The sequence below is a fragment of the Salvelinus namaycush genome, chromosome 4 (assembly GCF_016432855.1).
Source record: "Salvelinus namaycush isolate Seneca chromosome 4, SaNama_1.0, whole genome shotgun sequence".
NCBI classification, from domain to species: Eukaryota; Metazoa; Chordata; class Actinopteri; order Salmoniformes; family Salmonidae; genus Salvelinus; species Salvelinus namaycush.
In genome coordinates, this window is record NC_052310.1 from 72,091,069 (window position 1) to 72,104,867 (window position 13,799).

Genomic DNA, 13,799 nt, shown 5'->3' on the forward strand with positions numbered 1-13,799 from the left:
ACTTAAATTCTCCTTCTCCAGCCAGACAGATGCCTGTTTTTCTCCACCTCATTTATGTGTTTCTACCCACATCATGCTCCCTCCTCTTTCTCCTCCCCCCTAAACGATGACCCTTATACTGTCAGCTCTCAGCACAACATTCTCTCTCTCTCTTTCTCTCACTCATCCATCTATCTATCCAAAATCACAGAACAGAGATACACACTTTTGACATTTCAGTGTAGAAGACCAGGAAAACTGATATGTAGGGGGCAGGGTGTACAGACCCATGCTGCTGGGGCTGGTGTGGGCTCATGCTGCTGGGGCTGGTGTGGGCTCATGCTGCTGGGGCTGGTGTGGGCTCATGCTGCTGGGGCTGGTGTGGGCTCATGCTGCTGGGGCTGGTGTGGGCTCATGCTGCAGCATGTGTATATATATATTTTTTTCCTTTATTTAAATAGGCAAGTCAGTTAAGAATAAATTCTTATTTACAATGACAGTCTACCCCGGCCAAACCCTAACCTGGACAACGCTGGGCTAATTGTGCGCCGCCCTATGGGACTCCCAATCACGACCGGTTGTGATACAGCCTGGAATCGAACCATGGTCTGTAGTGATGTCTCTAGCACTGAGATGCAGTGCCTTAGACTGCTGCACCACTGGGGGGCTGGTGAACCATCTGGAGGACGTTGTAGGGGTGTGGTGCGTCAGGGGGGTACAGTGGACGAGGAGGGAGGCTTGGTTCTAACTTTCTAGGCCCGTTATGTCAAGTTTGTGCTTTTAATGATGTAGCTATTGGGCCAATAAATGTATTTCTCTCTCTCTCTCTCTCTCTCTCTCTCTCTCTCTCTCTCTCTCTCTCTCTCTCTCTCTCTCTCTCTCTGTCTCTGTCTCTGTCTCTGTCTCTGTCTCTGTCTCTGTCTCTGTCTCTGTCTCATTCTCTGTCTAGGTCTCTGTCTCTCTTTCTCTGGGATCCGTAGGGCGACGGGGGTGGCAGAGGGGGCTGTGGAGCAGAATCAATTTAAATTCTATTTATTTTTTGGTTTGTGTTGGGTTTTCATCAATGGTGGTTATTAGGAGGAGAAAGTGCCACCAGGGCTCTTGGGTTCTGATGTTATTACCTGGGAGGAGAGGAGAGGAGGGATCTGGAATAAGGCCAGTTCTGCAATGTTATACAGGGACGCTGTTAGCTCTCTCATTTTAAAAGGCTGACAAGTAGAAGGATGCTGTGTACCACCGCAGGATACAATATTACCACATTCCACACTTCCTTTAATGTGCTGACCTTGAAATACAGCATGTAAACGAGTGAATTCAATTCCATTCAATTCAACTGCATATTTTGTCCCTCTGGGGTAATTCTCTGTCTATTGTCCATATGAACGTAATACCGAGGTATATACCCATGTGTACTTATCTGTAAGTGTGTCTTTGTACCAATTCCTCATGGTAGGTGAACAAGTATGGAGATGATTTGGGTGACAAACCTGCTACTTTGATTATAGTGGGGAGGGAGTAATATAAAGACTTTTGAAAAGGTGTATTGCACAGTTTCATTTACTCCCGCCAGCTCTCTTGCTCTCTCTCCGTCAGCGCGAGACAAGGCGGTGGCTGTGGTGGAATGGAATCATTGCTTTGTCCTTTCTCGCCTGTCATTGCTGCTTCTCCACTGGCAGCAGACAGAAGGGAGTAGGACAGATAAAGAGAGAGAGAAAGACAGACAGAGAGAGACCGACAGAGGGTGAGAGCAAGGGAGAGAAAGAAAGGGAGCGAGAGAGAGACAGAAGCAGAATGTGATGATTGATCTGCAAAATTGATCTGCAAAATCCAGGAGAACTCTTGATTTGTAAAGCCTGCTTTAAGAAGGCAGCCATGTAGATGCAGACTAACTCCAAGCATCCAGGGATTCTATATTCCAGTATAATGGATGGCTCTCTGAGAGAACTGGTTTGTTTGTTGATGAAGACATACATTACATGGAAAACCAACCACCTTGTTTAATGTATTAAATAGTTTTGAGGCATCCAGGCATGACCTTACGGAAAAACCACGTGATCTTATGTGAAGTTAATGTAATAACATGTGACAGCATGTAAAAGCAACATGTAATAACATGAAACTACACATTTGAAAACATGAGAGTTAGGTTTTCACATGTGAAACTGCAATTCACGTGAGGTGAAAACATGTTATTCTCCTCACATGTGAAAAGGTGTTAACATGTGAACTCTAATTGTAATTTTCACATGTGAAACTGCACAGTTTAAGTTTTTATTTGTAAGGCAAGTAATGAAATGGTATGGGGGTTTTAAGGTAAGCGGTACGCTGCTCAGCTAAAATAGTTTAAACATTTGGCATGATTACTTAGTGCTGACTTCTCAATATGACCCCATTTGAGATTTGATCTCCCAACCTCTGGATTTGGGGTATGCTGATCTTACTTCTCAAGCAAGAATTTTGCTAGGACTGTCTGGGAGTGATCTGAGTGGGGAGGGGGAGGAATATGGAATCTGAAAACGACCTGTTATTCATAGGTTGCACCTCCGTCACTCGGTCGCGTCATGCCATTGTTATGAACGTTTTCAAGCTGCCCTCTATCGGCGGCACGATAGTGGTGCCCTAAAGTCGTGATAAGCCCAGTCATTTTAGACTGAGGCTAATGACTGTTTAGTCTAAAACACACTAAAGTGCCTGGAAATACGAGGAAATTGCTAAAGTAGTCAAATGTTTAGTAGTGTCATGACGTTGCCCTCTTTGGGTACAGCGAGCACCATCCCCCTCTCTCTGTCTCCTACACTCAGGCTGCTGCGACCTTAGGTCGTAAATTCCTGGAGGAGATTATCTCCTCATGGCCACAGTATAGAGAGAGAGTGAGTTTTCATAGAGAGAACAAAGGAATTTCTTCCACCTCACAGAACTGGAGAACCGAACAACATGTATGTTCTGGAGAAGGTATAAAAGATCGGTGAAGAATCCAGCTACGAACTGGTCCGTTTGGTACAATTTTGTGAAACTCATGAGAGAAAATACGTCCACATTACCATCACGCTGTTTATACAATAGCCTCAGATATGAGGCTTACATCTAATTGTTGTATGAGATGAATGAGTGAGGATGATACTGTTTGTGAAATTGTGTAATGTGATTTTGGACTGTTTATTGAAGGAAACTCCAATTCCCTTTGGAGTTTAACTAAATCAGAGGACTGCCCATGAGCACAGTTATGGTCTTGCGTCCTGGGACAGACCCTTTTCTGCTCTTCCGAATAAAACCCCCACCCGGGTTTTCTATCCCCAGACCAGCTTACCTCGATAACGAGATGGCCAAGGTTTGAGAGGAGACCAGCTTACCTCGATAACGAGAGGGCCAAGGTTTGAGTAGAGACCATAAACCTGAGTTTAAGCTAAGGTTTGAGTAGATGGCTGAATCTTTTAACCATACCACATGGTTAAACTCTTAGACTATCGATACCGACAGAATAAGAACAAGTCTTTGATATTAATTACTAGTCTGCAGCTAGGAATTCGGTATCATTGAACGCGAAGACCGACAATCGCCGAAACATCTATCTATAACGATATGAATGAATGTCACTCTGAACCATCCATTCTAACCACGACAGACAGAGAGAGAGAGAGCGGACAAACTCTCCAACAGAAACAAACTTTTCAACAGAGATCCCGACGACACACTGAGCGTAAATATATATATTGATTGCAATTGTTCCCGAATGAGTGAGCGTTCATGTGCAAAGGATTAGGATTTCAATTGTTATAATTATCAACTGTGTGTTGTCTTATCTCAGACCACCCCAACTTCCCTTTTGTACACCAAGCCGCGATGCCGATTTAGCCCACTAGGGCACATCCGCTATCATTTCTTTGTAACCATATCTACTGTTTGTTATGCATTTCTGTGAGTACTTAGTTAGTAAATAAATATTTTAAGACAATTGATGTATGGATGACTCCTAGTGAAGACTGAGTTCGTGCAGATAACCAACAATTTACGACGTTTGGAATGAGACTGACGTGAGATAAATAATAATTCATTAATTTGAAGACTAATTGATCAGATATTAAATATCTGGAAGTTATATTAGGAAAATTATAACTTTGTAATCTGAATATTTTCCTTGGTGCCCCGACTTCCTAGTTAATTACAGTTATATGATTAATCAGTTTAATCGCGTAATAATAATTACAGACAGTTATTTGATAAATAAGTCTTCAGTTTAATGATTCCAAAGACACGGCACTAGGAAACAACAGCATTATCATGTCATCAAATTTACTTTCGAAATGGCAATGTTGTCATTAGCTTACAAAGTTTGTAAAAAATAGCTAGCAATGCTAACGGTAGCTTGCTAAAATCCGGTGACCTCTCAATCGTAGTTAACTAGCTGTCACAATTCCTATGGTGAAATGAAGGAGTCAAGTGCAGAGAGCAGGGGTGTTCCGAGCAAGTGGATATTTATTATTTCAACCAGAAATAATCTATGAGACGGCTACGCCACACAACAAAGGGCGCGTCAAAAAAAAAAAAAAAAAAAAAAAATACACAAAACACAAATAGGACAGAATCCACTATATAAATCACCACCACAAAAAACAGAATAACAAGCCGGCACAAAAGTCGGCGGGCCAACTGGGTTTAAATAACACACTAACCCTAAACACAAAACAGGTGTAACCAATTAGACAAACCTAAATGAAAACAGAAAAGGGTATCGGTGGCAGCTAGTAGGCCGGAGACGACGACCGCCGAGCGCCGCCCGAACGGGAAGAGGCACCATCCTCGGCGGGATTCGTAACACTAGCTAATGTAATACTGCATCTAAAGTCAATCTGGTGACATCAAAATGATGACAAACGGTTTCCTACTAATTATTTGCCTCCTTTTGAATGCCATTGTATTTCCAAGCCACTGTAATGCACTTTTGATTAAATCTTCATCGGAGCTCATTGACAATGCTTTGAGTAGAATGCTCAGATGGGCATCAGTACAAAATAAATGTTCAAAAAACTATTGTGACGAAATATGCAACCCATGAATTGGCAGAGAGGTTTGGAACTCTCTTTGTTAATGATCTTTATAAACTGGGTGGTTCGAGCCCTGAATACTGATTGGCTGACAACCGTGGTATATCAGGCCATATACCACAGGTCTACTATTTACGTTGGTAACCAGTTTATATTTGCAATAAGTCACCTCGGGGGTTTGTGGTACAGTGGCGTGCCGTGGGCCTGGGGCCTGGGCCTTCAGTGAGGTACTGCACAGTCCCACCCGAATTAATCCACCTCTTATTACCATCATTATGATGCCATGGCTCTAGACACTATACATTTAGACAGAAACACAGTATAACCAGGCGTTGCGTCACCTTGAAATTGACAAATTGACATTTTTGGGTAAACAGTGTTTACCCAAAAACATGACACAATCAATGAGTCTTTTCAATATTTCCCTTCACCTTTTCATTGTGCAGCTCCGTTGCCCTGCGCGCTTGTTCTTTGAGCTGTAGATCCACTCCGGTGTACCCAAAAGTTTTCAAAAGCACCATTGCTTGTAAGTGCCCAGCCGTACTTTGGTGTCTCGTTGCTGCCTTGGTTAGACAACTCAAGTTTGCAAAGCCAGTGTGGCTCCAAACACCAAATCGATCACTTGCAAATAATAGGCATTCCCAGCAGTACAGTTTGCAGTGCTTCTCGGAGCCTGTGAGCCATTGACAGCGCTCGTAGTTGAAACTTTGAAAGTGGCGAGCGAACAAACCCCTTTTACGCCTGTGACAGGCTTTGTGGCGTCGGGCGACCTCTCCTTACAATGTCTAACTTTTCTTGAAAAGTTCGTCTTGAGAATGGCGTTATAATTATATCCTCGACCAAATCGATATATTCTCCTCCTTCCGCCATTATGGGTTGAAAAAACAGCTTAGTAGTACGCGAATTAATTCGTTTATCAAATTCAGTTTCCTAGATCTGCATAGACCTGCCCATAGGACCTGCCTCTCAATATTGGTAATCCAATCAAAAGACGTGCACGCACTACGCCTGCTAGCTGGCTCCTGTGTAACACTGGAGCCAGCCAGCAGGCGTACAATAGCCAACTCTAAAGCTGATTGGTTGACACTAAATTTTCATTTCCATTCACTATAAGCTACAAGCGCCCGCACTGTTGATTCTGAAGGCCTGAGGGCAGATTTTAGACCCCTGGCAACACATGATGGCTGAATATGATTGGATAAAAGATCTAACATAAAGACCAGCCCTCCAAATCTCAACCTGGGGCTGGAAGCAGTGCAACCAAGAGGAAAGCTATGAAATGAAGAGTATAACTCTTACTCTGGGGAATAATTTAATACATATTTGTGGGAAAATATATTTAAAAAAAATATATATTCTGATGATGTTTAGGCCAGCAGAGAAGGCCTTGCAGGCCCTGACGGCCCACCACTGTTGTGGTATATGGCTAATATACCACGGCTAAGGGCTGTATCCAGGCACTGCATGTTGCATCGTACATAAGAAGAGCCTTTAGCCTTGATATATTGGTTATATACCACACCCCCTCTGGCCTTGTTGAATACTCGTTTCTGATTGGCTTGAAGGGCATTCAAGAACTTGCATTATTTCTCTATAATGCACGGCAATATTCAATGGCTATGAAGTTCATTTTGACATGTTCTATGTTTGAGCTGCTTTTGAAAGCAAAAATAGAATTGAAAATATTATTGGCATTGTTGAATTCGATTTTCTTAATAGCAAGCTAGCAGGACTGATGGTTTGGTTAGCTAAGCTAGCAAGTCTGTTTGTTTGGTTACCAAGGCAACTACTGTAGCTATCTAGTAAACTTGCAAGCTACTTCAGTGGATGTCGAACACATTCCTACCCTCAAATGAACACATTATAGCTGTGGTATTATCGGGATAATCATCTCAGGGCTCTATATCCCAACTCCCCCTGAGACACCCTCAGAGAGTGGGGTCACAGCCAGGGTCAGCCATTGTCAACGGCAACCTTGGAGCAATTAGGGTTAAGTGTTTTGCTCAAGTGCACCTCAACAGATTTCTCACCTTGTCGGCTCTGTGATTTAAACTTACGACCTTTCACAACGCTCTAACCGGTTACCTACCTGTGGAGAATAATCATTGTTGGGGAAGCTACTCTGAAAATATTGTTTAAAAACTACCAATTACATCCCAGTGGAAGAAGTTGAGTTACACTAAAACTACTGCGTGAAAAATTATCATATATAAATCTCAAATATCATAGACATCACTCTGTAGTCAGATGTTAACCAAATGTTTAATTTGGCCTTTAAACACAAAAACTATGTTTCAACTGAGAATAATTCAGGTCTGATTCCGAAAAAGAAAGGACATTCTTGCCTACTTCATCCATATTGTCTTTTCTTTTAGCAAAAATAGTGTGTTAAAGTAATTAACTACTGAAAACACTGTCAAGATTTGAATTTAGTTAAACTACCACCAAGCTACTGCAAAATGTAGTTTAATTACTAGTTGAACTACATGTAGTTCACTACTCCCCGACGCTGAAAATGTTTCAACTCCCTGGAAGGTTAGTGTCATGCTAGCGTGTTGTGGCACACACGTTCCACATCATGCATTATTCTCCACAGAGCGCATAGCCCCTTGTTGATTATTCCTTACATATTAAAGGCCCAGTGAAGTCAAAAACCTGAAACGTTTTATATGTCCATACTATGAGGTTAGAATAATATTGTTACATTTTGAAAATTATGATAATGACCTTTTAGTGTAAGAGCTGTTTGAAAAGACTGTCTGTAATGTCTGCCTGTTTTCAGTGGATGGAGTTTTAGCCTGCATGGTGACAGTCCAAGCTAAATTCTTGCTTGAGAAATTGCTCTTTGCTAAGAAGCATTTTTTAAATTATTATTATTATTATAAATGTTTTTAATGGAAAAAATTTACATTACGGGACTTAATTGTTACCCAGAAATTATTTGATATTGAGATAAAAACAGCTGCATTGACCAAGCAAGTCAAAACTCCACCCATGCAAAACCTGCTCATTAGAAGGTCCTGTGTAGATTGTATTTTCAACCAGCAACTATCAGGAAATAACACTGATCTAATTTTCTTTACACTTTTACAGTGTTAGTTTCATCAGCTGTTGTACAATATGACACAAATCACAGGAAAAACTGAATTTTGACTGCACTGGGCCTATAAAGGATTTAAAAGATTTCAAATAGTATTAGGACCCAGGTCTGGTAGAAACAGCTACAGTAGGTTATTGGCAGTTAAGAGTGTTGTGCCAGTAACCGAGCAAGGCACTTAACCATAATTGCTCCTGTAAGTCATTCTGGATAAGAGCATCTGCTAAAATGACCCAAAAAATATGAATAACAGTTTGAAATAATACACTGTTTTCCAACACTGCTGAGGACCTGCATTTGTTTACATCATTGTTGAGATGCCTGGGGAAAAGAGTGGGTGCCTTGGGAGGTCTGGAGGAGACAAGATGTTTTTACAGCACAATTTGTTTGGAGCCGGGGTTGAGGATGAAAAGGGAGCAAGGGGTTGCTTTGGGAGTGAGGTAGTGGAGGAGAAAGGGAGTAAAGGAGGAGAGGGGCCTGTGTGACTGCTGATAGTTAGGGGGAGGTGGAGAGATGACGACAAGGGGAGCTTCTTTGCTCATGCTGCCTCAGGACTGCATTCTGTAATTAATTTTCTATCTCTCTCATCACTCTCTCCTCTCTCTCTCTCTCTCTCTCTCCTTCCTCTCTTTTCATCTCGCTCCTCACACTTGTTTTGTCTCTGTTTGAAGTGGGACTCTTTAGGAAGGCATTGAATTTCCAGGCATGAGCCACTTTGATGCTTTAAGTACCCTCCGTTGTCTCCTTGTGAAAAATGTAAATGTGAAGCTGCCATTTACAGATGTAGGATCTTAATTTGAGTCTGTTTGCTACAGCAGGAATCCTGCAGCAACATTAAATTTGAATTATAAATGTAGGAAATGCAGGATAAATGTAGTAAGACGTTAGTTTGTCTGCCCCGGAGCATGTTAGTTCTGAAGGATTCTTTGCCATAGAAATATACCTGGCTAGAAGGTACGTACTTTCGTGGTATGGGTTATCTGAACTCAGAGTTGAACGAAGTTACTTCACTAACTACTTAGACTACATTCGTAGTATAAGGCTCTGTTTTGTAGAATCGCTTACAGGAGATTTATGTGAAAGTTTTTCACATGAGAAAAAGCTATTCCACATGTGAAACTGCAAATTTCACATCCGAATCCACAATTCACATGAGGTAAAAACATGTTATTCACCTCACATGTGAAGAAGTAGTATTAACATGTCAACTCAAAATGTATTACATGTGAAAATTTCAGCTCAATATCTGAAAACAGCTATTTCATATGCGAAAAGCGATTTCAATTACAAATTTCACATCAATCAATCAATTACATTTATTTATAAAGCCCTTTTTACATCAGCAGATGTCACAAAGTGCTATACAGAAACCCAGCCTAAAACCCCAAACAGCAAGCAATGCAGATGTAGAAGCAGGGTGGCTAGGAAAAACTCCCTAGAAAGACTGGAACCTAGGAAGAAACCTAGAGAGGAACCAGGCTCTGAGGGGTGGCCAGTCCTCTTCTGGCTGTGCCGGGTGGAGATTATAACAGAACATGTCCAAGATGTTCAAATGTTCATAGATGACCAGCAGGGTCAGATAATAATAATCACAGCGGTTGTAGACGGTGCAACAGGTCAGCACCTCAGGACTAAATGTCAGTTGGCTTTTCATAGCCAATCATTCTACCGCACCTGCTGTCTCTAGAGAGTTGAAAACAACAGGTCTGGGACGAGGTAGCACGTCCGGTGAACAGGTCAGGGTTCCATAGCCGCAGGCAGAACAGTTGAAACTGGAGCAGCAGCACGACCAGGTGGACTGGGGACAGCAAGGAGTCATTAGGCCAGGTAGTCCTGAGGCATGGTCCTAGGGCTCAGGTCCTCAGAGAGAGGGAGGGAGGGAGAGAGAGAATACTTAAATTCACACAGGATACCAGATAAGAGAGGAGAAATACTCCAGATATAACAGAAATACTGGACAGGAGGGATCGGGGGTCCCTATATTGACCAGAGCCAAAAGTAATGCACTATATAGCGAATAGGGTGCCATTTGAGACTGTTCTGACTTTTCTGTTCTGATGCCTGTATTACTGTAAGCACAGAGTTGTTACAAACAAGGAGCTACACGGAACAGTGTGTACACACTTGTTGCATTCATCATCTACATTCAAAATGCAATTTTATCGGGCCTCCCGGGTGGCGCAGTGGTCTAGGGCCACTGCGCCACCAGAGTCTCTGGGTTCGCGCCCAGGCTCTGTCGCAGCCGGCCGCGACCGGGAGGTCCGTGGGGCGACGCACAATTGGCCTAGCGTCGTCCGGGTTAGGGAGGGTTTGGCCAGTAGGGATATCCTTGTCTCATCGTGCTCCAGCGACTCCTGTGGCGGGCCGGCCGCAGTGCGCGCTAACCAAGGGGGCCAGGTGCACGGTGTTTCCTCCGACACATTGGTGCGACTGGCTTCCAGGTTGGAGGCGCGCTGTGTTAAGAAGCAGTGCGGCCTGTTTGGGTTGTGCTTCGGAGGACGCATGGCTTTCGACCTTCGTCTCTCCCGAGCCCGTACGGGAGTTGTAGCGATGAGACAAGATAGTATAGATAGTACTAGCGATTGGATACCACGAAAATTGGGGAGAAAAGGGGATCAAATTTAAAAAAATAAATAAATAAAATGAAAATGCAATTTTATCCATTGTAAGCAAATTATGTCCAAAGCAACCAAGTAATTTAAAGAGAACTCAATTTGTATGATTGTTTAACCTTTCTGAACCACCCATCCCGGATCCGGGATAATTGTCATCAGCAACGCTGAATAGCATAGCCTAGCCTAGCGCAACAGGTATATAATAAAATATAATTTCATGAAACCACAAGTGCAATATTGCAAAACACAGCTTAGCCTTTTGTTAATCCATCTGTCGTCTCAGATTTTGAAATTATGCTTTACAGCGAAAGCAATACAAGCGTTTGTGTAAGTTTATCGATCGCTCGACAAAACAATAAGTACACTTAGCATCAGGTAACTTGGTCACGAAAATCAGAAAAGCAATCAAATTAATCGTTTACCTTTGATGATCTTCGGATGTTTTCACTCACGAGACTCCCAGTTAGACAACAAATGTTCCTTTTGTTCCATAAAGATATTTTTTATATCCAAATACCTCCGTTAGTTTGGTGCGTTATGCCCAGGAATCCACCGGAAAGAGCGGTCACGACAACGCAGACAAAAATTCCAAATGATATCCATAATGTCCACAGAAACATGTCAAACGTTTTTTATAATCCATCCTTAGGGTGTTTTTCAAATATCTATTCGATAATATATCAACCGGGACAGTCGGCTTTTCATTAGGACCGGGAGTAACAATGCCTTTCTCTTTTGCGCACAACTCACTCTGAGAGCCCCCACCTATCCACTTACGCAATGTGGTCGTTCACGCTCATTCTTCAAAATAAAAGCCTGAAACTATGTCTAAAGGCTGTTGACACCTTAGGGAAGCCATAGAAAAAGGAGTCTGGTTGATATCCCTTTAAATGGGCAATAGGGATGCATAGGAACAGAGAGGTTTCAAAAACAGGGGCACTTCCTGATTGGATTTTCCTCAGGTTTTAGCCTGCAATATCAGTTCTGTTTAACTCACAGACAAAATGTTGACAGTTTTGGAAACTTCAGAGTGTTTTCTATCATAATCTGACAATTATATGCATATTCTAGTTTCGGGGGCTGAGAAATAGGCAGTTTCAAATGGGTACGTTTTTTAGCCAAAAACGAAAATACTGCCCCCTAGCCTTTTAACTTCTTATGGCTGCAAGCCCGAGGCCGGCCACAATATGACAACAGCCACTTCAAGTGCAGGGCGCGAAATTCAAAATATATTTTTTAGAAATATTTAACTTTCACACATTAACAAGTCCAATACAGCAAATGAAAGGTACACATCTTGTGAATCCAGCCAACATGTCCAGCCAACAGCACGTATATTTATGTTAGCTCACCACCAAATACAAAAAAGGACAGACATTTTTCACAGCACAGGTAGCATGCACAAAGTCAACCTAACTAACCAAGAACCAACCAAACTAACCAACAAACAACTTCATCAGATGACAGTCTTATAACATGTTATTCAATAAATCTATGTTTTGTTCGAAAAATGTGCATATTTCAGGTATAAATCATAGTTTACATTGCAGCTACAATCAGAAATTGCACCGAAAGCAGACAGAATAATTACAGACACCAACGTCAAATACCTAAATACTCATCATAAAACATTTCTGAAAAATACATAGTGTACAGCAAATGAAAGACAGGCATCTTGTGATTCCAGCCAATATTTCCGATTTCTTAAGTGTTTTACATCGAAAACACAATATAGCGTTATATTAGCTTACCACAATAGCCAGAAACACAAGCCATTCCCCAGTAGCAAAAGTTAGCGATCGTAACAAACCAGCAAAAGATATATAATTTTTGACTAACCTTGATAAGCTTCATCAGATGACAGTCCTATAACATCAGGTTATACATACACTTATGTTTTGTTCGAAAATGTGCATATTTAGAGCTGAAATCAGTGGTTATACATTGTGCTAACGTAGCATCATTTTCCCACAACGTCCGGATATTTTTCTGACACTTTTTCTGACACACATATTCTGACCAAATAGCTATTCATAAACATAACTAAAAAATACATGTTGTATAGGAAATGATAGATACACTAGTTCTTAATGCAATCGCCGTGTTAGAATTCTAAAAATAACTTCATTACGACATCCAGCTTAGGTATAGCGAGAGAGTACCCAAAAGCTGGGCGCAAACGACTAGCACAACATGTTCGACAGATATATGAAATAGCATCATAAAATGGGTCCTACTTTTGCTGATCTTTCATCAGAATGTTGTACAAGGGGTCCTTTGTCGGGAACAATCGTTGTTTGGATTTAGAACGGCCTTTTTCCCTCTCGATTTAGCAAGCACACTTGCCAAGTGGCGCGAATCTCTCCATGTCAACAAACGGAAGAGAACGGAACACGGCAAAACTCCCGAAAAAATTTCAATAATCTGATTAAACTATATTGAAAAAACATACTTTACGATGATATTGTCACATGTATCAAATAAAATCAAAGCCGGAGATATTAGTCGTCCATAACGACAGCTTATCAGAAGGCAAATCCAGGTCCCTTGACGCGCTCTCCAGAAAACAGGAAACTGGTGACACGTCATACAAAGAGCTATTATACGAGCCCAGATCAAGTTACACACTCCATTTCTTCTCTCACTCCTTGTCGACATCTAGTGGAAGACGTATGAAGTGCATCTAAATGAATAAATATCAAGGACTTTAATAGGCAGCCCCTAGAAGAGAGCATCGATTTCAGATTTTCCACTTCCTGTCAGGAAGTTTGCTGCAAAATGAGTTCTGTTTTACTCACAGATATAATTCAAATGGTTTTAGAAACTAGAGAGTGTTTTCTATCCAATAGTAATAATAATATGCATATTGTACGAGCAAGAATTGAGTACGAGGCCGTTTGAAATGGGCACCTTTTATCCGGCTACTCAATACTGCCCCTGCAGCCCAAACAGGTTAACTGTGTTTGTGTTTGTGTGTTCAATTCTTTCTAATGCAGAACCTGAAGAGAAGGATACGGAGAAAGAAAAGGATACGGAGAAAGAGAAAGAGAAAGAGAAGGAGAAAGA

General features: G+C 41.7%; 1 protein-coding gene across 1 annotated transcript in view; it reads left to right on the forward strand.

Annotated features, from left to right (window-relative positions):
• Positions 1 to 13,788, forward strand: part of macrod2 (mono-ADP ribosylhydrolase 2) — a gene marked incomplete at its 3' end in the record, with an annotated part of 1,144,860 nt that extends 1,131,072 nt beyond the window's left edge. The window contains exon 15 of the mRNA XM_038990908.1: positions 13,730 to 13,788. Coding sequence (XP_038846836.1) covers positions 13,730 to 13,788 — 59 coding nt within the window. The remainder of the gene's footprint in view (positions 1 to 13,729) is intronic.
• Between the last annotated feature and the right edge of the window lie 11 nt (positions 13,789 to 13,799).